The sequence below is a fragment of the Dromiciops gliroides genome, chromosome 3, assembly GCF_019393635.1.
Source record: "Dromiciops gliroides isolate mDroGli1 chromosome 3, mDroGli1.pri, whole genome shotgun sequence".
Lineage (NCBI taxonomy): Eukaryota > Metazoa > Chordata > Mammalia > Microbiotheria > Microbiotheriidae > Dromiciops > Dromiciops gliroides.
In genome coordinates this window covers 523,073,849-523,101,198 of record NC_057863.1, presented here as the reverse complement: position 1 = coordinate 523,101,198, position 27,350 = coordinate 523,073,849, and the positions used below count along the sequence as shown (strand labels likewise).

The following is a 27,350-nucleotide window of genomic DNA, read 5'->3' as shown; positions in this document are numbered from 1 at the left end:
GGCCTAAGAACAAAACCGAGGGGTTGAGGGACTGAAGATCAATCACAGTGTGGACAAAACAGAGTTTCAGGTTGCAAGGTCCAAGAAGAAGCAGAATGACAAAGATTGGGAACACATAAGGGAAGTTGCAAGCTCATGAGCATGACAGTGGAGCATTTGTGGGTGAAGGTAAGATTCAGGGTATGACTGAGGTAGAAGAGAAGCAGATTGCCTCAATGAGCAAACCAAGGAACTGTGAGGTGAGGGTGTTTGAGGTAGTATCCATATCTATGTTGAGGTCCCCTTTTATGAGGACAGGAGTTGAGGAAGAAAGAAACAAAGACTGTGAACCAGGCACTGAATCCACTGGAGGGAGGCAGGCAATAGCTGCCAGAATTTTGGTTGGGTGGTAGATGTGAATTGAGTGAACCTTAAAGAAGGAGAAGTTATTTAGTGATGGTGTTAAAGGAAGAACCTGGAAGTAGCAAAAAGCAATGAGCATCCTAACTCACCCACCTCAACCAGTTAGTCAGGTGGGAAGGAGGGATGCAGGGGAGCAGTGGGAGTCATGATTGAAAGTGCAGCCAGTGCTAGGAAAGGAAGCCAGCAAGGCTTCCCTTCTGTGTGGGAACCAGGTCACAGTGAGATGCAGACAAGGGAAGAGGTGTGTGGGAAGTAGGGGCATAGGGGTGGGGGATTTGAAAGGAATAGTAATAAGGTAGGTAGAGGAATTAATTCAGTCCAGAGGTTTTCTTTGTCCATAAGGGTTTGGCCTCAGGGTGGAGTCCTCTTAGGGCCTGAGGCACTCAAATTACTACTGTTCTCTTTAAGCACACTTAAAAACCCTAAGATTAAATTTAGCATCTTTATCTCTGCAGAATTTTGTCTTCTGTTTTATGGTCAGTTTAAAAATGTAAACCAAAAAGGTCTAGGCAAATTTTCAATAAACAGTAGGAAATTCTGCCCTTTTGTATCTGTTTCTAAGAGGCAATGCTTGAAAATAATTATAGCTACCCATAAACACTGACTTAAAAGGAGGAGTACTGAGCTTTTTCTTCCCTGAAGAGATGAAGTCTGAACAAAACAAGGGAAGAATCAGTACAGTCCAGCAAACTCCCTAAACTTTGGCACAAAATTCAGCCAACTTTTTTATGAAATGTTTATGTACTGTAATGTAAGCAATAACTCAAAGCATTTCAGACACCAAGCTAATTAGATTTTAAGATCCTTGAGGGCAGTTACTGTCTTTTGCTTCTTCTTTTGCTTCTTTGCATAGTACCTGGTACACACTACATGACTAATAAATGCTTATTGACTCTACTGATTAACTTCAGAACTGTATGTGAGCTGCAAGATAAATATAACATGGGAAACTATGAGACAGTTGTTGGTGGTGGTGCTTCAGTCTCAAAGAGGATCATGATATCAGGAGGTGATGTCATTATTTGCAGTGAATTGGATCTAAGTGATGGAGTGGATGCAGTGGGAGACTTCTATCTTTTTAAGTTAAGGTCTTTCCCAGATCTCAGTTTGCCTGAGGCAAAGCCCATTCAGCAGTGATTTAGGCCAGGTAAGAAGTGAGGCAAAGGGGGCAGCTAGGTGGCGCAGTGGATTCAGGAGGATCTGACTTCAAATTCGGCCTCAGACACTAAACACTTACTAGCTGTGTGACCCTGGGCAAGTCGCTTAACCCCAACTGCCTCACCAAAAAAAAAAAAAAAAAGTGAGGCAAAGAATGGCCTCCTTAACTTAGTCAAAACAAAAAAAGTGGGAAGAAGGGAGGAAGGAAGTCTGAGATGGGAAGACCCTCAGGGTTTCTGGCCAAAACAGAATCCCTACAGTCCAAAGGGAAAAATCAATATAAATGATTATCTAAGTAACTGTCCGCAAACTAGTAAATAACATGATTAACTGACCTGTTTAAGAACCCACTGTAAAGCCTTTTCAAAATAATCCCCAATCCAGTTTTCAAGATTAGTTCTATATTTATCAGGCTGGTTCCTCAACCAAGATTTTATTAGAGAATAAAGATCAGTCTCTTCATCACTAGAAAAAAAATAAAACACAAACTCATTAAAATGGCCACATAATCATCAATTACAAACATTTTTTTAAAAAACATCATTTTTGTTCTCATTAAAATCTTACTTTTTTTCTCTGTTTACTTCTCATTACATATTATATCAGTTACTAAAGAACTAAAGCAAAAATAATCTTTGCTTGAAGACCTCTAATGCAGAATAGTTTCCTGACTCCTGAGACTGTTTTTGTTATCTGAATAAATGAAAAAAGGTAAATTCTATATTGTGGATTCTCTCATTGAATGTACTGTACTCTCAGCTAAAATGTCCTAATATTTCCTGCTTCTACTTTTACAATACCCCCACTACCTCCAGACTCACAGTACAGAACTTGGAAGCCTTTTCTAAAGTAAGGACTTTTCTATTGATAAAAATCTTAATTATGCAATGTTATATAATGAGGGTAATGGAACACCTATATTTTAATAAAATCTTGGAGTAGACAATTTTGATAAGTGTCTATGCTAATTCTGGGAAACATATTGTCTTTTAAATCCATTTTAAAGTATTTGCTATTACCTTATTCAAATGAGAAAAAATTTTAAATGTTCAAACATTCAAACATTTTTAATCATGATAGATAATCTCAAAATAAGACAATTTTTCCAAAAAGGAAATCATTAGTAGGAGCTCACTATACAAATCACTTCAAGGTAATATAAAGAAATTCTAGTACCCATTTTAAGAGGAATACTGTAGATTTTGTCTCTATGATAGGACCGGGGAGTGGAGAGAAAGAATGCTGAAATTTTATTTTTGTTCATACATCAGTTTATGTCAAAAAGGCTTTGTAATCATCAAAATTAACTATATCTTTAATTAGAATTAATTATTGTAATAAGGTTTAGGACAAGTCTTCAATGTCATTTATCACACTACAGTGGATTTGGAGGTCTGAGCTCTCCTACAGGTTCTGGCCCTTAACAGTTCTGGGTGACCTTGTTCAGCAAGTCACTTTAACCCAAGATTTCTCTAAGCCTTAGCTTTGTAATCTGTAAAATGAAGATAATACACAAGAAAGGGTAGGGTGGGTGGGGTAATGGAAGGCACACTGAACTGGGGCTCAGCAGCAATGGGGCTGAGTCCTGGCTCTGACGCTTAAGAAGTGGAGGACTACTGGCAAATCAATCCACTTCCCTGAACCCAGAATTCTCATCAGTAAATAGGGATAATAACATTTGTAAAGACATCACTTTGTGAACCTTAAAGCATCATCTAAATGTAAGCCATTATTACTTTTAACTCAGGAAATCAATGCATCAATGATCTCATCAGTATGGATACTACTTCCAACTGTTGCAAAACAAAATCCATTCAGGCTTTTCATTTATTTCTGCAAATCCCCCATTGGGAATTTATCTTATCCCTTGGAGGAAATGCTATGATTCTTCTAAAATTTAATGGAGACCAGTGCTTTTAGAAAGATGGGCTTACTACTCTAGATATGCATATGAATATAGATGAATATGCACATACACACATGTATAGCATACACATATTATACATACATATATACATGCATTTATATTCATGTATACATAGAGACAGATAGAAGTGAGTGTATCCTTTTCCCTCTTCTTTTGATCTCATTGAGGAATAGTTCTGTTAGTGGTACAGGTACTGCAGGGTCAAACAAAATATATGGCTTATTTTGATTATTGCTTATGTATAACCAATATCATATTGTTTACCATCTCAGGGAGGGAAAACAGGAGGGAGAGGATAGAATTTAGAACTCAAACAAAAAAAATGTTAAAAATGTTTTTACGTGTAATTTGGGGAAAAGAAATGAAAAAGAAAAAAAGAAAGAAAAATGGGCTTATGAGGACTAGAGATGCCACATTCTACCCACCTCTTGACAGAGAAATGATGGACTGAGACACATTTTTGGACATGGCCAAAGTGGGAATGCTTTAATTATTCATGTCTGCTGTGAAGATTTTGTTTTTTCCTCTCAATCCTCAAAAAAATTTTTAGGGGGGCATGGGGGTGAAAGTAAGAGTAAGAGAGAATAAATGCTATTAATTGAAAAAATAATTTTAAAATGTTAAATAAAAAAAGATGAGCTTAGCGGCCATTGATTATAGATTAGTTGAACAGTTATATGTGAATGTAATAGAATAGTATTATGCTATAAGGAAGAATATGAGAAATCTAGAGAATTTCCCTGGGGGAAAGTCATACACAATAAAGTCAGCAGAACTAGAGCATAAAAACATAAATGAAAACAAAATTTTAAAATTAGATTTAAAAAATTAACATATTGTGACTAATTGTAAAGGCCAATCTTGGCTGACGAGAACAGCTAATGAATCACACCTGCCTTCTCTTGATGAGTGGTCAGACACTACGTTATGTATGCTGTCAGAAGAATCAGTGTCAGTTTTGCTTGGGTGTTTTTCTTTGTTATGGGAGACAGGAAGATTAAATTGCAAAAGAGAATAAACAAATAAAAATAATTTTAAAGAATCAGTAAAGCTTTTAAATAAATAAATAGAAAAGGCTTCTGTAGCAAGGGAGCAGTTTGGGATCATTGATAGCAATCTAAATGTGATGAAAACTCTTCCTCATAATCAAATGTGGGTCCATACTTCATTACTTGCCTACAGGGTCTAAGACAGATATGAAGTACTTTAATGGACAGCATATATTTTTCATCCTTTTTTTTTTTTTTTGATAATGTGGATTTGGGCACCTATTTGTTTGGTTGGTTGGTTGGTTTTGGTTTTGGGGGGTTTTTGCAGAGCAATGAGGGTTAAGTGACTTGCCCAGGGTCACACAGCTATTAAGTGTCAAGTGTCAGAGGTTGGATTTGAACTCAAGCCTTCCTGAATCCAGGGCCAGTGCTTTTTCCACTGAGCCACCTAGCTGCCCTCAGGGAACCTATTTGTTTTGAATGACTATGAATCCACTCAGGAGGTCCCATTGTATTCCCAAGGCTGGATAAATTAAGGACAACAGCATAAGGAACAGCTGAAGAACTTCACAATCAGTAGGAAATCCCTTTTCTATCTGGACTCACAGGACATGACACTGTTGAACACCTTTGCTGAGCATGTCTCCCTGTTCTGTCTTTCATTAAATATTGTTACACAATGAATCTTATTCATTTAGTGTGGAATTCTTTTATGATCTTAACATATGTTAAGTCTGTTGAACATTCAAAATTATATTTTGTTCCACTGAACCAAATGCTTTCCTGTAATCTGCAAAAAGAAACAATGACTTCAAATTTGCATTTTCTTGGCTACCCTATCTCCTGACTTAGTATTTGCTGGCTCAGAAAGGGTTTATGCTTTTTTAAACAAGAAATGGCAAAATTCTGAGTAAAGTTCCATAAACTATCCATAATCGCTCATTATCTTTCTGGTTTACTTTTGCCCTTTTCATATTTTTAAAAGTGAAAAGTCTTTTTGTATAAGTTGGGTTGGACTTACTATAATCACATGCAAGATTTTCTTTACATCTTCACCCTTTCTTCTATTCTGGCATTGATTTTTTAACCTTTGTTGATGATCTGACAGCACAAAAACAGTCAATACTGAGATGACTATTTCTGGCTATTATAATACAGTCAATTTAATTTTTGTTTTATGCTTTTTATCAACACTTTCTAACTCTTTCCTTTCAGAAAGTATTCATATTATATAGGATGCAAGCCATTGGCCTTATTTCACAATGTTTTTCACTCCCTTCCCTGTACTCTCTTCAATTAATTTACAAATTAGATAAGATACATGTTCCTTTTGCTTTTGATATTGATGTTATTGTTATTAAGAGATCACTAGTTCAGCACCCTCACTTCAAAAATGAATAATTCATGGAATTAAAACAAAATTTTAAAACAACATTTTTATCAGTGAGGAGAAAAGAACATTCTTGCAAGAGGAAAAAGTGAAGAACACTAGATATCCTCTTCTGCAGTAATTATGTAAGCTTTGTTTTTCTTTTTCTAAATAACTGTATCCAGTAAATAGTATAAAATGAATTGCTAAAATTATACAAATCACTATGTATTACAGGAAAGCCCTTATACCACAAACCAAAAGAGGAAACAAAATAATAAGCTATCTTATTTAAAATAAATTTGTGAAAATGATGATTCATTTAATTTATTCAGTGCTACATTTTTTCTTAAGTCTAAAAAAAAAGGCTAAAGAATATATTCACACAACATACTTTAGTTATTCTCATGTCTTACCTGAGAAATATCATTCCCATTCTAGATATTGTGGCTGGAGAGGCACAACTTAAATCATGGGTTTCAAATACAAAGTTAACATTTGGGCCAAATTGAATCCTCTCCCCACTGGGCATAGTGAGTAGTCGGTTATCATCTAGTACAGAATTCAGAGATTCTATCCACTCAGGATCAATGTCACCATCACAGATTATCCATGAGTTGATATCTATTTTCAAACCAAAGAAACAGAACCAAAACCAAAATTAATGGAAGAATCTTGAAAAGCAAAGTCATATTTTTTTTTCCTTTACAATGATTAGGTTATATTTTGACTAAAGCTACTTAACATCACTTGTTGGTACACAGCAAAATGTGATAGGGAGAGGATTGCCTTATTATATTAATTTACATTTTATACAAACCCCAATGAGATACTTCTGAACAAAAAAATCCACTTGAGTGAAAGAATATACAGTAGGCTACATTTATTAAATAAAACAACCCTCCTTCCCCTCAATTTTGCTCTGTGAAGACACAGAGGAAACTGAGTTTTATTCTTAAAATGCTTTTTCAAATATATCATTCAGAAATTACAAACTAAGGTTATAATTTCAGAGGATTATCAGAGTTCATGTCATATTTAATTTTAATTTCAAACACAAATAATTCCAAAATTTCCATTCTGCCTATTCATGAAATCACCAAGATATCAGCAAAATAGTCAAAGTTCTAACACTCATTAACAAGTTATTCTGGTTGCAGATTAAAAACTCACCTAAAATACACTTGGCACCCCTTCACAATACTATTTTACACAGAATACAATTTAGTACAAAGAGGAAATATCTCAGTCTCAATGAAAATGAGCAAAATTACTTGTGTCACAAATGTTAAAATGGACAATACCATGTCAGATTCCTTCAATGTTAATCAACAAAGATTTGTTAAGTACCCACTCTGTACAGGATACTGTATTGGGCACTAAGGAAACTCACCTCCTCAACTGGATCTGTAATCTCATCAAAATAAGTGGTCCTTCCAAAGATAAAAATCAGGACCTATCCATGATTGCCCATGCCATAAATCATGTGTTCCCCAAACTGCCTACCATCACGGAGGGCTCCAGGGACCACAGCTGTATTCTTTGGCTACTGGAAGGATACTAGTGCAGCATTTGTTTACATTCTTTGTCTTATCACATGACAAAGCTATCTTTTTTGAGTTTACATTTCTTCAATGTCATCTACTATTGAAGTCCTTCATAGTAATTTGTGGATGTGTTATAGCTCTCTTCCATTTCCTTCTTAGTAAAGACTAAATTTCCATAATTTAGTTAAGACTCATTTCCAATTCTTCAGTGTTCCATGACTCATAGCTATATAACACCACCAGTCAAATAAAAGTATTAAAAAGAGGGACCTGTGTTTCTGGGAGAAATTTGGAGTTGTTAAAAGAACTTAGAATTTCTTTCCATTCCCAGTGATTTCACCTATATGCTCACTACCACACTTCCTCCATCTGATTTCTGGATTACCTTACAGGAGTTTTTCTTTTTAATCTATGAAGTTAGCTGCCTCCTTGTTCTTCTACCTACTCTGTTCCTTTTGAATAAAATCTATATTACCAGATTCATTTTCCAGGAATGCATTTTATTCTATCACATGTTGGTGATGTCAAATTTCCCACCTTGCATTTAGAGCTCTCATTCTTTTTGCTTATTAGCCATACTCTGTTCATAGACATCTGAATTCATGGATTATTCTATTGGCTCATTTTTTGCCTTCCCTTCTTTGTGTCTTTGCACTGGTCATCCCATATACCTGGAATGCACTTCCTTCTCACCTTTACCTCACAGAGTTTCTCCTCCTTTAAGACGCATCTCAAACATCACTCTATATAAAGCCCTCCCTGATTCCTCCAATTGCTAATATGCTCTCTCTCAAACTACTTAACTATTTTGTACATATTGGCATTGATTCAATTTTTACATATGTCTTTGTTGTTCCCCCCCATTAAAAAGTAATCTCCTTGCAAGCTTTTTTTTTTCCTTCTTTGTATTTGTATTTTCAACACCTAGCATAGTAACCAGCACCTCACATAGTGCCTAGTATTTGTTAGCATGATCAACGAATGCTTGGTGAGTGATTAAGTTTAACATATCCCTGGTCATGAGCCTATCTTTGCTCTATTTTAGCCACTGGCCAAAAATTCAAAGCCCAACTTCATATATCTTCTTAAAACTCAAGACTTCATCTTTGAAGTCTTTGACATTCACGATCCATGTTTAATATGGTGGTGAGGTCCAACCCATAACTGGGTTGGTGATGAACAGTAGAGAAGTTACTGAATGAGTAGAATAAGATTAAAAGAAAGAATGAGGCAGAGACTAGTTATGTACCTGCATGATAAAAGCAAAATATTGGAGACTGAATTTGAGAGGACAACTGAACTCAAATATTAGAGACTGGTTCCATCTTTGCATGGAATGACAGGAAGGGCAAGCAAAATTAGAACTTCATAGCCAGATCAATTCTGGCTGCAAAAGGAGTTGCTCTACCACCTTGCCTTAAAATTTGTCCAAAGAAACTGTTGGCCCTCTCCTGCACTAATAACCATAAGATTATATCAGCGTTTTGGGAGCAATGATGAATAAACTCTAGAAAGTGGAATGGAATTAGGGTTCAGTATCTTGGCTGTTGAAAGGGCAAGTGGCACTTAGGGCTTAGTAGGCAAAATATCAGGGTAGTTGGTAAGGTATTATGGATATTGGGGGAGAAACATCAAGGTAAATGGTACCCAATGAGTGGCTCTTGGGAAAAGGATTGTGGACTAAAGAGTGGAGTATGGCTCTGGATTATTTTTCAAGAAGGTGGGTATAGGGTAGGAGTTGCATGTCAGCATCAAGTCAAGCACTAGTGTCCACTACCTTGTGAGAAATGAGTAGTAGTAGTTGGTACAAAAGATGTTTGCTATTTTACTAGCACATTTCTAAGCCCCCAAAACATAGAAAAAGAAAGATCTCATAGAGAAGACAACAGAAAACCTGAATGTAAACATATTTAGTGACAAGCAGAGAGACTTGAAGAGGGGATGAGAGGGTTCTGAGTTTCTTGCCATCAGCCCTTTAACCTTCCCTATTAGAACTAACTACTACAAAAATATTTATAGCTGCTCTTTACGTGGTAGCAAGGAATTGGAAGTTGAGAGGGTGCCCATCAATTGGGGAATGGCTGGACAAGTTGTGGTATATGAATACAATGGAATACTATTGTGCTGTAGGAAATGATGAGCAGGAAGAATTCAGAGAAACCTGGAGGGTCTTGCGTGAGCTGATGATAAGTGAGATGAGCAGAACCAGAGGAACATTGTACACAGTATCATCAACATTGAGTGTTGACCTACTGTGATGGACTATATTCTTCTCACCAATGCAATGGTACAGAAGAGTTCCAGGGAACTCATGATAGAAGAGGATCTCCAAATCCAAGAAAAAAAAAAGAAAGAAAGAACTGTGGAGTATAGATGCTGATTGAACCATATTATTTCTTTTGTTTTGGGTGCTGTTGTTTTTTTTTTTTCTCTATTTTGAGGTTTCGCATCACTGCTCTGATTCTTTCTCTTGTAACAGGATTAATGCAGAAATAGGATTAATGTTATTATGTGTATATATATATGTGTGTGTATATATATATATATATATATATATATGTATACGTATAGAGATATATAGATATAACCTATACCAGATTACCTGCTGTCTAGGGGAGGGGGGAGGGAGGGGAGGGAGGGAGAAAAATCTGAAATTGTAAAGCATGTATAAACAAAAGTTGAGAACTATCTTTACATGTAATGGAAAAAATAAAATATCTCATTAAAAAAAAAAAAGAACTAAGTACTACTTGGCCTTTCAATCTACCATGAAATAAACATAAACAAGCTTCCTCCTTTATGTTCTGCCCTAGCCCCAATTAACACATGGACTATCTTGAAAACAGGGACTATCTTGATTTTTCTATTTGTATCTCCAGTGCTTAGCACATAGCAGACATTTAATAAATGCTTTTCCTTTTCATTATTATAAAGCAGTTTCATAGTCAAGTCTATGAAAAACCTTTTACTAGAATGTATTATCTTTTCCAGAAGTAACTAAGAAAGTAATAAATCAGACAGTTTGAGACCCACCTTGAGGCTCCCGTACTACTTGTCGAGCACTGTTTGTAAGAACACCATCAGACCATTCCCTTGTATCCATGTCAATGTGGCCTAGCAACTGATGTCGAGGCATAGCTTTGGGGTTCATTGTATACTGTTTTACTACTTTGCCAACTTTACACAGTGCTGCCCTTAACATCCGCCAAAGGGTGGATTTTCCAGCACCACTTGGACCAACTATAACTACTCCCATCCTTTGGCGTAACTGTTCATACAATTCCAAAGCTTTCTTGATCTGTTTTTTAAAAAATACACATAAATATATAAGTGTGTATTTATGATATACATTATATATATATACATATATTTCCATTAGTAAAGCATGCACACGTTTTGTTGTTAGACTATTTGAGTTAATCCATTATCATAAAACTTAGTGGTTTTTGCTTTCTTCATGAAAAGTTAAAAGATATAAATAGCATGAGAATCAATTTATATTATATCTGTGATATAATGTAAAAATAAAAAAATTCAAATATTTTATATAAAAACAGACTGCTACCAATGACTAGCAAAATTGACAAGGAAATATAAAGCATTCACTCTAAGTATATATACATATATATATGTATATATATATTTGCCATATGAAAGCAAACTTTAAAATAGAATTTCTTTTAAGAAATTCTCAAAATCAAATTAATTGCTAAAAGTTAGCACCCATTACTCCAAGTATGTTAGGTGTTTAATTACTGAAATATTGTTTCCACAAATGTATATCTAAATAACAGAAAAATATATTAAGGGAACTAACATATACTGACCAAGACTGAAAAATATTGGGAATTGAACTAGATTAGAAAATGTGGCAGTGCTTCAATGACTAAAGTGCAACTACTTCAAAGATTTACCAAACAATTTTCATCCTGTCCTATCACATTATAACTGGCTGTGGGGACCAATTAATTCTTTACATGGCCCTAAGTGACAAGGGCATGTAGCTAACATATTGCTTCACTAACGGGTTATGATCTCAACTACATGCTTTAAGTAAAACAAACTGTCATTTATTAATACTTGTCCTGTCCCTTCCATGGTGTTACCTGACTTATTCTATGCCAGGTTCTCCCCATCATATGTTCCAATTCCAGTCAGTTGAACTTTTATCTCATCACTTTTGCCAAACAACCTGGATGTACTTATGCTGGTGAAATCTTTACTTTGAACATTGTGTGGCATTCTGATTGACATCACAATTTATACAATACACTTTATTCCTCAGGTGTATTGTTTCCCTTAGAACTATTAATTCCCCTTAATTACTGATATATGCTTAGTCTCATTTGTGTATAGGATAGTCTACAATAACAGGGGAATGTCTTCTAAGTTTACTGGAATATCTTCTAGAATACTATATGAGAAGTAAGCAATAAATCTCTGTCTTTTTGAATTTTGATTTAGGAACTCAAAATGGCTGGCTTCTATATAATAAAATAGGGTTAGAGAATTACCTGGTTAGGTATAATTTCAAAGTTTGCTTCCTCAAAGACTTGCTTTAAAGCGGCACTTAATTCATCATATTCTACATCTTTAAAATCAATTCCTGGGAACACATCTTTAATCAGTGCATCAAACCGTGTACAATCCACGAATGTAAACTTTGACATAGTATTGAGGCGCAAAGCTTGAACCACAATGTGGCTTTCATTCACTGAAAGAAAAGTATAATTTAGAAACAAAAAGATAATGTCATTGTTAAAACTATCCATTTAAAAGAGTCTATTAATTTTTTTGACCAGAAGTATGACTTCATTGGCATGTAAAATTCACCATGAGGAAACTCCCTCTACTGAAACTTCAAGAATTTTTAGGGGCACTGAAAGGTTAGTGACTTGCCTAGAGTCACACAACCAGTCATATGTCAAAGTCAGTTACTTGAACCAAGGTTTTTTTTAACTCCAAGGCTAGTTTTCTATATACTATACCAGACTCTTATGATGATTATGTTGTTCACCTTTAATTATTCATTACTATATATCATGGTATGTCTTTAAAGATGAAAATTTTAGATGAACGATTTGAATAACTAAGGATCATGATAATCATTTAAGTTGGTCACCTATAATTTATCATATAAGACATTATTTAGGCATATTAGAATAGACTAACTTGTTTACATATTGGGACTGATATATGTGTACAAATAAATGTGATACAAAGCATAATATAAGACAAGAGTTTGAGCTGCCTACCCTTGCAAATAGAAACTTATCCATGTAAATTAATAATCTGTTTTACAGAGAAAGATAACTGGCAAAAATTCCACAGATTCATTTTTTTTAAGGCCTGAACACTCACCAATGTATTTCAATTATTAATGATACAAAATGCAGAAAGTTATAAATTTGAAATAATCAATCATACCTTTTTCCTTTATATCATTTTTCTTCAACTGACGAAGAAGATTTCCACTTCCTCTCAAGACTGTCTTCAAAGCTCTTAAACCCCAATCATAATGCTGCTGAGGTGTCAAAAGCTCTCTGGAATTTAAAAACATTTACACTTTAACTTTCAACTATCCCTGAGAAACACTTATTTTTTGCCACATCCAAAGAAATACAGAATGCAACCACTGAAGAAAAAGCTATAGTAAATGATTGTAGTTATATTCCATTAATTTCTAAGCTACAATAAATAACTCACAAAGACTAACCTTTATAAAATTTTGACAGTATCTTTCATTGAACTGGGTAAATTATAAATGAACTAGCAACTTAGTTAAGACAATAATTAACAAATCTGCTCTCTTTTTTTCTAAGTTTTCTCATCAGATAATTAGGCCCCCACAAATCTCCAATTTTCTGATGGATCCTTACCACTTTTTAGTGGTATTGACCAAGATTACTGTGATGCAAATGCAATCAAGAAGACTGCTATTAATTACTAGAAATGAGGCATAAGAAAAGAGAATCAATCTTATCCAGAAAAAGTAATAACAACGATGATGATGATGATGGTACAAAAGTGGTATTTATATAGTGCTTTATGGTTTGCAATGTCTTTTCACAAATGTTCTCTATCTTACCTCACAACAACCCTGTTAGGTAGGAAATTGGAAGGAAAAGGAATAAGCATTTATATAGTGCCTTCTACTTCCAGGAAGCTGTACTAAACACTTTACAAATATTATCTCATTTGATCCTCACAACAAGCCAGTGAGGTAGGTGCTGTTACTATACCCATTTTGCAGTTGAGGAAACTGAGGCAAACATAGGTTAAATGACTTGCCCAGAGTCATACAGCTAGTACCTGAGGCCAGATTTAAACCCAGGTCAGCTAAACTCCAGGCCCAATGCTCCTTCCACTGCACCTCTTAGCTACTTCAAAAAAAAAAAAAAGGTATAAAATGGTCAATTATCAAATTTACTTTGAAACTAATTCAATGATTTTACTAGATAGAATCCAGAGATAACATAAACAAGACCAGAGACATCTTCTTAAGATGGGTACTTTCGAGGCAGCTAGCTGGTGCAGTGGATAGAGCACAGACTCTGGAGTCAGGAGGACCTGAGTTCAAATCCGGCCTCAGACACTTAACATTTACTAGCTGTGTGACCCTGGACAAGTCACTTAACCCTAATTGCCTCAAAAAAAAAAATGGGTACTTTCACCCTTGTTACTGAAGTCTGTGGATACCTGAGCCTTCCCATGCCCACTGGAGCTAAACCCTCTTACATGTGGTTCCCAACGACTTGACCATGAAATCTTTGAAAGCAGAAACTGTCTTACTTTTCCATTTGTATCCTCAGTGCATAAGCCTGGCTTGGTACACCTAATGTTTTTCATTCATTCACATTTACTCCTTCAAGTAAAACAAACAATTCTGAGATAAGAATTTTGATCTAATTTTACTTTTCCCATTTATACTAATAATATATTATTAAATATTAAATATAATGCTATCTTGAGAAGTCTTATTATAGAAATCTATCTTGTATCATATGCTGGGAAAATCTGGAGTGAATATTCTTAACTATTCACTTTGTGCTAAAAATACATGGCACATGTAAAATACTTTTAGAACACAACACTTACCGTGAAAGATTGAAAATAGATACTAATTTTCTGCCTAATACTCGAGCATCTTTAAAGCCTTCAGAATATAAAATCACTTCGGCAATGAGCTCATTGTCTGGACGAGACATAGCTACTGGTCTGAAGAGTTGTTTTAGGTTATCTGGCAGCTTTTGTCTTCCTCCATAACCTTTTCCAGCAGGATTCATTGTGATGAAAATGCCTGAATTTGGATCCATTTGAACCTGAAATTATTTAAATCAAGGTGTAAGGGGATGATGACATACTGGGACTGTGACTATGGAAATGGAAAAGGAAAAGGAAATGTAAAAAACATGTCTTAGGAAGAAAGCTTAAGATTTGGTTAATAGAGGGGGCAACTAGGTGGCACAGTGGATAAAGCACCAGCCCTGGATTCAGGAGGACCTGAGTTCAAATCTGACCTTAGCCAATTGACTGACACTTACTAGCTGTGTGACCCTGGGCAAGTCATTTAACCCTCATTGCCCCATAAAACAAAAAACAAAACAAAGATTTGGTTAATAGATCAGAGGTAGGGGGTGAAGAAAGCATGCTGTCAACAAGCAAGTAATGTTAAAGCTTTCAAAATATTTCAGTTCAACAGAATGTCTGCTTTTCTAAAAAATTAAAGTTTAATACTATACCTCTTTGCCAAGAAGTTCACATACAGTTCTATGATTCTTCAAAGCATCCTGGATTGTCTGGATCTGCATGGACACAGCAGACAACACTGCTTCTTCCAGTCTGTTGAACTCATCGAAGCATCCCCAGGCCCCACATTTTACCAGACCAACAAATATGCGGCCCATTGATTTCACATCAATACCCTGAAAAATAAATTAATCTGAGCTTATTTTTAAAAACTACATTTTTTCAATGATTATTTCATATTATATATCACTACATATACCTTTGGGAAAGATATTTCATCATGCAATATTTCCATTTCTTTATCTTATCTCATGAGCATTTTGTGAGGATTAAAGTAAATAATACAAATTGTGCATAGGAAGGTACATTGAAGAGTAAAAAGTACCAATACAAGGTATAATATATATATATATATATGAGCTACTAAAATTTGCTTTTATTCTTTTAGTTTTTTTTAAAAAAACACTCCTTTTATTTTTTCCAAATTGATAATCTAAAAGTTTAATAAAAAATCTGATTTCCAATTTCCAATTTCCCTTTTACTACTGATCAATTTTTAAACAACCCTTCACTTAAATACAGATTTTTGCTATGACCAAACAAATATTATGTTTTTCTAAAAGAAATAGAATGAGGCTATTTTCTTTAAGCTGTAAGCTCTCTCTCTATGTAAACTAAAGCAGGAAATAATATACTACTGATTCACCTAAAATATCAGATTCCACTTTCGTTTATTTTTTTTGTTTTTTGTTTTTTAATGAGGCAATTGGGGTTAAGTGACTTGCCCAGGGTCACATAGCTAGTAAGTGTTAAGTGTCAGAGGCCGAATTTGAACTCAGATACTCCTGACTCCAGGGCCGATGCTCTATCTACTGCGCCACCTAGCTGCCCCTAGATTCCACTTTCAAAGAGATGTTCTAAATAAATATAGTTAATATCTTACTTTCATAACTTTAGGACTTGTGCTTTGTCGATATAATTTATCTCTGTGTTTTTGTTTGTTTTTTGCAGGGTAATGAAAGTTAAAAGTGACTTGCCCAAGGTCACACAGCTATTTTCTTTCTTTCCTTTCTTTTTTTTTTTTTGGATTTATCTCTGTGTTTTTTTGTTTGTTTGTTTGTTTTGCAGGGCAATGAGGGTTAAGTGACTTGCCTAGGGTCACACAGCTAGTTAAGTGTCAACTGTCTGAGGCTGGATTTGAACTCAGGTCCTCCTGAATACAGGACTGGTTCTCTACCCACTGTGCCACCTACCTGCCCCCTTGATTTATCTCTGTTTTAATGCAGTTTTCAAACCTTCTATGATAATCTTCAAGAGTTGAGATGGTCAGCAGGCAGCTAGGTGGTAAAGTGGATAAAGCACCGGCCCTCGATTCAGGAGGTCCTGAGTTAAAATTTGGCCTCAGACACTTGACACTGCCTAGCTGTGTGACCTTGTGCAAGTCACTTAACGCTCATTGCCCCACCCCACCCCCCAAAAAAGAGTTGAGGTGGTCAGATAATTCATTACCCTGCTGTCAACTTAATTAAGACTCTGTCCATATTCAGTTAAACTGGTTGTCAGAAAATAAGCTTAAGGGTTTTTGTCACTAGGTCGGTACTCAAAACTTTTACATCTTGACAGGCCCTTCAAGCTTGGGCTTTGTTGGCATAACATTGAAGAATCCTGGGTCACTTCCATGTCACAGTGAGGCATAAAAAGAGGAGTTCAGAAGAGGAAGTGAAATCTTATATTTCAATATATTTACATTATATTTCAAATAAAATAGTATGTAACCAAGACAAAAATCTGATTAACACACCTCTACAATTAATACTAAATATTTTTACATTACCTCATCACAGTTGAAAACTAAAACTTGTCTTCCAAGAAGTCCACCCAATGCCTTTACAGATTCAGTTTTGCCAGTACCAGCTGGTCCATAAGGATTTCCTCCAAGACCCATCTTCATGGCTTGTGTGAGAGTTAAGTAGCACTTATCTGTCAGTGGTGTATAAACAAGCTTGGGAGCATTACCCTGTGAAATGTAAGATACTAAGTAAAAATGCTGCTGTTCTATTCAATATCTATAATTATTTATAAACTATGATTATTTAAGAAACTGTAAAAAATAAAAAGACATTTCTTAGGAAAAAAAAGAAATTAGAAGAATTCTGATTAGGGCACATGCTAAAACAACTGAGATTAAACCTGAAAGTTATTTTTCCAAGTTATTATATTTGTTTAATACAGAATTTGTAAATTAAAATCACATTAATAAGGGGCAGCTAGGTGGCGCAGTGGATAGAGCACCGGCCCTGGAGTCAGGAGTACCTGAGTTCAAATCCGGCCTCAGACACTTAACACTTACTAGCTGTGTGACCCTGGGAAAGTCACTTAACCCCAATTGCCTCACTAAAAAAAAATCACATAAGATGGTCTCTTCTCAGTTCCAAAATATGAGTATATTATTAGTTTTTCCAAATAGATCAGGCAAGCTCATTGCAAGGACACAAAAGAGATTTGAAAGTTAGAAAGTTGAATAATGTTTAAAATAAGGAAAATCAGAACTCACATTTTGAATCCACATAATTATTTGAAAGCTATATTAAAACTGAGAAATATTTTTGCATAATTAGAGATTAGGAAGTGGTAACTTTATGCTATCATCTTGACATATATGCTGATTTCAAGGGGAAATTCTATTCAGAATCCAAATTTTATTCAGAGTTTGTAAGGTTTTCCCTTGACTAGAGAAGGAAGATGTGATTCTCAAAATAAACTTCCTCTTTGGCTAGAGCTATATTAACAACACAATCTTAAAAGGGCCCAGCTGGCTTCTACCCTCTCATATGCAATTTTATTTTATTTTTTTTTTTTTAGTGAGGCAATTGAGGTTAAGTGACTTGCCAAGGGTCACACAGCTAGTAAGTAAGTGTCTGAGGCCGGATTTGAACTCAGGTACTCCTGACTCCAGGGCTGGGGCTCTATCCACTGTGCCACCTAGTTGCCCCCAATTTTATTATTGATAATGATACAAAATGCAGAAAGGATAGAGCTTTTTAAAATAAACTTAAAAATTAAGTAGCTAGATGAAAAATTCTGATTTTGACTTACTAAATGAAAAGTCATGTCCCAATGTAAACTAAAAATTTTAAAGCATCGTAATTTATCATAATATTAGGATTCTTCTGATCCTGGCCTGGTTTAAAGAAACAAACATTATGTTCTTTCTTTACACGTAGCCTCCTTTCAACTATATTTGAGCATAAGATTTCTTAGCCAATCAATCAATCAATGAGGTAGAATGAAAGGGTTTAGCAAATAAGTCCTAGTCACTATGTAGGCATTGTGGGAAAATCCCAGAGCAAAAGGGGGAAAAAACCCTGATATTCTCAGACAGCTCACAGGCCAATTTGAGCAAGTAAAGTGTTAGAAGCTGTTAGTTTAAGTCTTTTTTCTGTACAGAGATTTTTAAAATATTTTTTGAAAAATGCAGATGAACTATTGGTATAATATTTAAAATACTGTGAGAAAATAATAACAGATTTCTTGGGGGGAGCTGGGGACTCAGTTTTTGGCTTTCCCCTCAACCCCCTTTTCCCCCCCTCCACCCCCCCACCTTACTTCAGAAAACTCAGTCCTTAGAGAAAATTCTAATCTCTTTCAGGGTTTAAATCAACTCAGTGAGCTGATGGGAATAAACCACACCTATCTGAATGTGCCTTTGTCCCTCAGGGGGTCTGTCTCCCATTACACCCTGTAGAGCTCATTTTAATATGGACCACCCTCAAGTCACATCAACCAATAGAACTGAATGATGCTAGTCAATTAGCTTTGATCAGTGTGTAAGGAGCCACCTCTATCCAAAAAGAGGAAAAAGACTGGAAAACGAGGGTCTTGCTCTCTTCTTCCTGGGACTCTCTTTTACTTTCCATAAGCACTCTCTTTGTTCAATACGCTGGGTTTGTAATTGTTTAGGCCTGTAAGCCTGTGACTAGTGGGGACATTAGGGAGAGGCACAGTGAATACTTTATTAATATGTGATATTAATTAATAATAAATGGGATTTGAACCCATCTTCCGGACTCCTTCTGAATCACTCTATGGCACAACCACCTCTAAAAAACATTTTTTAAAGTTTCAAAATGCTCTTACCTGATACTCATAGGTGTACTGGAGTTCAGAATCCACCATCTGAACATAGCATGTTTGTCCATTTTTCATATAGAACCTGACTTGCTTTTGCCAAACCCAGTCTTCTGTGGTATGAATCTGAACTTGGTTTAACTGCTTCACTATATCAATATTATGAATAATGTCCAGAATAAGTGCTTTAAGTTTAAGTTCAAGAATCCCTGATTCTGTACACAAATAAAACATGCAAGGGAGAAAAATGTTAGTTCATGCGTTGTTTAACTTTTATAAACTTAAAAGTGAAGTAAGCAATCTGATAATTCAATTCAAAGATTCCAAATTTTAGAAATGACTATTAAACAATAATCACATGATTGCTTCAGCTAAGGTTTACATTCCCTTTTATTTTCAAGTATAATTACACCAGAAAAAACATATAAAACTATTAAGTAATCACAAAGGTCCAATGGGAGAAGGATCATAGAATTAAAGAATCCTAGATTTGAGTAGAGGATTAGTTACTGAAATGACTTACTCTGAAAGTTGGATGAGTCTGGTGGGCATATAAGAGAGCTTTCTGAATTAGAAGTTTATGGCATGGAAGCCACAAATATAGCATCATTACCAATTCATTAATTCAGGGAGGGAGCCTATTATACCAAATACAAAATATGCTGGGTTCAAATGCTGGCTATATCCTTCTACCATCTGTGTAACCTTAGACAAATCACATACTCTGTTTATCAGATTCCTCAAGTAAGGTGATTGAAGTAAATAACACTGAATATTTCCTTCAGCTCTAAATCTATGATCAATTAATTAATCAAAAAGGATTTATTAACCTCCTCTTGTTTTCCAACCACTATGTTTAGCTCTAGTAATATAAATACAAAGAAAGAAATAATCCCTACTTGTAAAGAGATGTATTCTAATGAGGGAGACAATTACATATATAAATATATACAGCATAAATATAAAGTGAATAAATACGAATATATACAAAGCAGTTAAATAAGAGCAATCTGAGAGTGGCAGTTGTGGGAATCAGGAAAGTCTCATGCAAAAGACAATGTCTGAGATACATCTTAAAGGACAAGAAAGACTCTGTGGTACAAGGTCATGTGAGTGAATTTCCAGTCATGAGAGATGGCCAATATGAAAGCCTAGAGAAAAGATAAAGCACCATGAATGAAGAAAGACTGTTTAGCTCACCTACTCATGGTATTCAAAAAGTGTGGGAGAGGAATAACATCGACCAAGGAGAAGTAGTTGGGGGGCAGGGTTGTGCAGGGTTATAAAAACCAAACAGAACCATTGATATTATATCCCAAAGACAAAAGGAAGCCACTGGAGTTAAGCAAGAGAGGGACATGAACAGATATGCCTCTAAAGAAAATTGCTTTGACAGCAATGTATGCAGGATAGATTAGAATGGAGAAAAACCTGAGGCAGGGAGACAAATCAGAAGATTGTTTCAGTAATCTAGGAAAGAAGTGATGAGGGCCTTGTTGGGTAAGTGGCTAGAAGGAGTTAAATGCAAGCAATACTGCAAAAGTACAAATGTCAAGATTTGGCCAGTGACTTGAATAAGTTGGATGAGGCACAGTGAAGAGTTAAAGATAATGCCAAGATTACAAACCAGAGGTACTGGAAGGGTGCTGATGCCCTGGACAGGAATAGGAAAGTTTAGAAGAAGGGAGGGTTTAGGGAGAAAGCTAATAAGTCCAGTTGTAGATCTTCTGATTTTAAGATTTCTTGGCAATTAATGATGGAACTGTAGCACAGAGGAATGGCTAAACCTTCAGAGGTCTCATCTGCATGAGAACTGATGAGGTTCCCAAGAAGAGAACAAAAGACAAGATGACAAGAGGGCTCAGGACAGAACTGTTGGGCACATCTACAGTGAAGGGGCATGTTATGAATGAGAAGCCAGCAAAGGTGTCAGAAAATGGAACAATCAGCAGGTGGTAGGTGAACCAGGACAGAGCAGAGTCATGAAATCTCAGAAAGAAAAGTGTTATCATGGAGCAGTCAACAATGCTAAGTGCCACTAATAATTAGAATAGAATTAGATCTGAGAAAAGACCATTGCATTTAGTAATTAAGGAATCACTGGTAGTTTTGGAGAGAGAAGATTCCGTTAAGTGATAAGGTCAAAGTCAGACTACAAAGGCTAGTGGAGTAAACAAGAGGAGAGGGAATTAAAGCAGTTAATATAAATAAGTTTGCCTAGGAATCTGGAAGAGAAAGGGAGAAGAGATATAGGACAATGCTTGAAGGAGTAGTAGAACCTAGTTAAATCTGGCTTTGGGTTTTGTTTTTTTTTAATAGTATCAGAGAGGGGCAGCTAGGTGGTGCAGTGGATAGAGCACTGGCCCTGGATTCAGGAGGACTTGAGTTCAAATACGGCCTCAGACACTTGACACTAGCTGTGTGACCCTGGGCAAGTCACTTAACCCCAAATGCCTCACCAAAATGATGATGATGATGATGATGGTGGTGGTGGTGGTGGTGGTGGTGGTGGTGGTGACGATGATGATGATGATGATAATAATAATAATAATAATAGTATCAGAGAGAATTGGGAATGTCTGAAGGTAGTAGGGAAGGAAGTAGTTGACAATGAAGTTGAAGATGACAAAAGGGGTGAGGGGGCAGGAGGACCTGAAAACCTATAAAAGGAAACCCACCATCTCCCAAAGCAGGCTGTGAAAAAATGGGTAGTTGTCTCCTTTCAATGAGGATATAACAGTCAATCATACTCCTCCTCACCTGTTTTAAGGACAAAGGTCTCAGATCCCCTCCTCTCCCTCTGGCTAACAAAATCACATGGTTCAAGGAGCTTTGGTCTCAATACGGTCCGCTCCTGAGTTGTGTTCATATAAGGAAGAATAAGGTCCACTCCTGAGTTATGCTCATGTGTTCATATAAAGAACTGATTAGGGATGGGAATACTGCATTCTGATTAGCTAGTTTTTGTTCATAGATTGACCAATGATGAAAAAGGAGAGAGTCCATTCGCGTTAGGGACTTGGGTTTAAAACAGGGTCAGCGAACCCCCATTCTTTGCACCCACTAGCTGCACACTAGGGTGCCTCCTTCTAATGAGAAGGAAATAAACGAACCGAGCCTTTGTCACATTGCTGCTGAGTTCCCAAGAATTACTGAGAAGAGAATTGTTTTCCCTTACACAGGTCATTCAACTTTTGGACAGTTTTACTTGTTGGAAAGTTTTTTTCATTAAATCAAGCTGAAGTTTGCCTCATTGCAATTTCCACACAGTGATGTTAGTTCCCACCCTCTGGGAACAAACAGAATAAGTCTGATCCCTCTTCTACATGACAACCTTAAAATACTTGAAAAAGGTGATTAGTTCTCCCAAGTCCTTTCTTCTTCCTCAGTTCCTATGTCTAACTGCTGGTTAGATATCCATCCATCTTGATGATGACTTAAATCCAGTATGTCCAAAAGTCAACTTATCATCTACCCAAAGCCTCCTCCTAACAGTGAATTATGAAATGTTCTACTTGGATGCCTGAACATGGCATAGAGGTATCCAGTCTAGACTCTTAGTCCTTGGGTGCTAGTGCTGACAGCATTGTTCTGGTCACAACCTGCCCCCAGTACTCACAGACCTTTTACCCTAATCCATCCTAGACTGTAAAAATGACTGGCTTTTCCTTGGCTTTCCCAAACAGAATTCAATCTGGTGTATTTTTGAAATATCTGTGGATGGGGGTTTGATAGGAGTGCTAGACTATACTTCTCAAACCATCTTGACTGCGTTTGGTAACTGAAATTCTTTTAGCTCTTACAGAACATCTAGAACTTGTCAAGAAATCTTATTATCAAGATAGATGGATGATCAAGATGACCCTGAGGAACCTTCAGAACTTGATAGACTAATGAATGAGGATGCATATGAGAGATACATAAAAATCTATTGAGGAAAGAGCATTCATTCCCCAATAAATTAGCATAAGAAGTTATCCCAACATAATTTATTTCCTAAATTAGTGCCATGTGGAAGGTTACTAACTTTAACAATACTAAAAACAACACAATGGCGTGGAAAAAATAACAATTCTTTCAATATTCCAGAAAGGACTAGATAAAAAATGCTTACTACTTGTACCTGTTGTACTTCCTCCAAGTGATTTTATTAGAATAATATTTTTCTAATTCTGAATTCATTGCATCATTTGTGGTAAAAAAATCAGTTCTTAAACCACCATGTATTTCAAAGACAGCACTGTTATCTGTAAAATCGCTCAAATCAGTAATATAACAGCCACTCAAGTCCATCTGTCACCATAGGTTTGATCAGAATACTTTTGTTTTTCTGTCAATGGGAATAGTTATATGAGTACTAAGATTGGTTAGCTGGGTTTTTTTGGATACATAGCAATACCATTTTAATTTCTGAAAAACTGCTTTGCTCAAACTATTTTATACAGATGAGGTTTCAACTCTGCAACAGAATAGATAATAGAATTTAATCAACATTTTAAAAAAATTTCTGTGAAGTATTTACTTGCTTTTGCCTGATTCTCTTTTCCCAAATGAGACAGGTGATATTATACACAAGATACTTAATACTTAAGACCTCAGTCAGTCTCCTTAAATATGGAACGAGGAAAAAAAAGCCCATTTTCGAGGTAAGTTTAGTATAGTGGAAGGAGCATTGGACATGGAGTCAAGATCTGATTCTGATTTGTTTGGTGTCTGACGAAGAGCAATTTGGCTTCTCTAAGTCTTTGTTTCTTCATCTATAAAATAGAGATCATAAAATTTCTATTATCTACTTCACAGAATTGTGAGGCACATATGGTTTTATAGAAATATGAGCTACTATTAATGCCTTGCTGACCAGCAGGATATGATCCACAATCTAAAGTTTCAGTATGGGAAAATTATACATTTGAACTAAAGTGATATAGTATCTATTAAAAGGTTTCATTTTAGAGTTGGAATGGAATCTTAGAGCTGGAAGAGATTTTACAGATCCTCTAGTTTAGATCTCATTTTAGAGGTATGGAAAACTAAGTACAATAGATATGCTTTTTTACTTAATCTCTTCTGTATTCGTTGTAATATTGCAGGCATGGCCCTTTTAGTAGCAATTACAGGACAGTTTCTTTTTTTTTTTTTTTTGGTGGGGCAATGGGGGTTAAGTGACTTGCCCAGGGTCACACAGCTAGTAAGTGTCAAGTGTCTGAAGCCAGCTTTGAACTCAGGTACTCCTGAATCCAGGGCTGGTGCTTTATCCACTGTGCCACCTAGCTGCCCCCAAGGACAGTTTCTTAAAAAACTTGAGTGCTTTTTTTTTTCAGGGCAATAAGAGTTAAGTGGCTTGCCCAGAGTCACACAACTAGTAAGTGTCAAGTGTCTGAGGCCAGATTTGAACTCAGGTCCTCCTGAATCCAGGGCCGGTGCTTTATCCACTGTGCCACGTAGCTGTCCCTGATATTCTTTACCTTTTGTTCTTCCAGATGAATTATTTTTTTTCTAGCACTATAAAAAAATTTTTGGTAGTTTGATTGGTAGTGCAATGAATAAATAAATTAATTTAGGTAGAATTGTCATTTTTATTATATTGGCTCAGCCTACCCATAAGCAATTAATATTTTTCCAATTTGTTTAGATCTATCTTTACTTGTGTGAAAAGTGTTTTGTAATTGTGTCCATATAATTTCTGGGGGGTTTTGGCATGTAGACCCCGAGTATTTTATGTTATCTGCAGTAATTTTAAAATCAATTTCTATTTCTATCACTTCCTACTGGATTTCATTGATAGTATATAGAGATGCTGATGATTTATATGGATTTATTTTATATCCTGCAACTTTGCTAAAGTTGTTAATTGTTTCAAATAGTGTTTGTTGATTCTCTAGAATTCTTTATGTATACCATTATATCATCTGCAAAGAGTGATAGTTCTCTCATTGCCTATTCTAATTCCTTTAATTTCTTTTTTTTCTCTTATAGCTACAACTGATACTTTTAGCATAATACTGAATAACAGGGGTGATAATGGACATCTTCACATCATCTCTGATCTTACTAGTGTAACGATTGGAATAACGCCACCTGCTGGATACTTACTGTAGAAGAGTTCTGCCCATGAAGGGAAGGTCTTTGAGGGCAAGACCAGGAGTCAGGAAGTGACGCGGGCTAGTGGGAGGAGGAAGGAAGAGACTGGCGCTCAGGCTCGCGCTCTTTCCTCTGGACTCGGGTGGAGAGCGGAGCTAGAAATGTGCTCTCCCTTTAATAGATAGGAATCTAGGCCTTTCTCTCTCTCTCTTTACCAAATTCTTATTCTCCTTAATAAATGCTTAAAAGTCTAACTCTTGCTAAAGCTTATAATTTATTGGCGACCACTCATTAGATATTTTAGACAGATTAGCTAGAATTTTAACCCTTAACACTAGGAAGGCTTCGAGTTTATCTCCATTAGAGATAATGCTTCCTCTTGGTTTTGGATAAATACTACTTATCACTTTTAAATCCCTATGCTTTATATTGTTTTTAATAGGAATTTGCATCTTTTTGTCAAAATCTTTTTCTGCATCTATTAAGATAAACATAAAATTTTGTTGTTTTTGTTATTGATATGATCAATTATGCTGATAGTTTCCTAACACTGAACCAGCCCTGTGGTCATAGTGTATAATCCTTGTGATATATTCCTGTAATCTCCTTGCTAGTATTTTTTTTTAATTTTTGTGTTGATAGTCATTAGGGAAATTAGTTCATAGTTTTCTTTCTCTGTTTTTGCTCTTCCTGGTTTAGTTAACAAAACCACATTTGTGTCATAAAAAGAATTTAGTAGTAGTCCTTTACCTATTTTTTCAAATAATTTCTATAGTATTATGATTAATTGTTCCTTAAATATTTGGTAGAATTCCTAATTTGGAATTGTCTTAGGTCATTGTCTTGATCAGAGTAGCTAAATCTTTCACAGTTGATCATACTTACTATAAATTGCCCAGATTAACAGAAGGTAAAATAGAATATTTAAATGACCCTGTCTTAGAAAAAGAAATTGAATAAGCCATAAATGAAATCCCTAGGACCAGATGGATTTACAAGTGAACTGAATAAGTCCCAAATAAATCCCCCCCCAAAAAAAACCCAGAACCAGAAGGATATACAAGAAAATTCTACCAAACATTTAAACTATCAATTCCAATACAACATCAACTGTTTCAAAAAAAAAACAAGAAAAGATGGGGGCCTGCCAAATTCCTTCCATGACATAAATATGGTCTTGATACCTAAGCTAAGGAAGAGTCAAAATAGAGAAAGGAACCTATGCACCAATATCCCTAATGAATATTAATACAAAAATTTTAAATATTAGCAAGGAGACTATAGTGACATATCATAAATATCATACATTGTGAGTAGGTTAGATTTATACCAGGAGTGCAGGGCTAGTTTAATATTAAGAAAATTATAAATATAATTGACTATTCAAGTTCAAAATGAATAAAAATTTAAATATTTTATATATATATATAATTTACCATAATCATTAAGAATCAAATAATTATTTCAATAGGTATAGGAAAAACTTTTGACAACATAACATTAATTCCTGTTAAAAACGTTACAAAGTTGTATAAACAAAAGTTGAGAACTATCTTTACATGTAACGGGAAAAATAAAATACCTTATATATTAAAAATAAAAAAAAATAAAAAATAAAAAAACTGTTACAAAGCACTATAGGAATATAGAGATTTCTTTAATATGACAAACTGTATCTACATTAAATCAAGAGCCAAAATGATCTGTAATAGAGATAAGCTAGAGGACATTCCAGTAAGATCCAGGTTAAAGCAAAGATATCCATTATCACCATCACTATTTAATTTAATACCACTTATGACAGCCATGGCAAAAAAGATGAGAAAAAAATTGAAGGAATAGGCATAGGCAATAAGGATACAAAATTATTACTTTCTGTAGATACACTGATTCACTTAGAGAACTACAGTGAATCAAATAAAAATCTAAGTGAAATAATTAACAACTTCAGCAAAGCAAAGCAAATCCATACAAACCATTAGCATTTTTGTATTATCAAA

General features: G+C 35.4%; 1 protein-coding gene across 1 annotated transcript in view; it reads right to left on the bottom strand.

The window, feature by feature from the left end:
- The window catches only part of DYNC2H1 (dynein cytoplasmic 2 heavy chain 1), a 380,708-nt gene that overhangs the window by 270,059 nt on the left and 83,299 nt on the right, over window positions 1–27,350 (bottom strand). Inside the window, 9 exon segments of the mRNA XM_043996879.1 lie at window positions 1,896–2,025; window positions 6,262–6,469; window positions 10,426–10,690; window positions 11,907–12,106; window positions 12,820–12,935; window positions 14,491–14,714; window positions 15,135–15,317; window positions 16,976–17,158; window positions 19,279–19,484. Coding sequence (XP_043852814.1) covers window positions 1,896–2,025; window positions 6,262–6,469; window positions 10,426–10,690; window positions 11,907–12,106; window positions 12,820–12,935; window positions 14,491–14,714; window positions 15,135–15,317; window positions 16,976–17,158; window positions 19,279–19,484 — 1,715 coding nt within the window.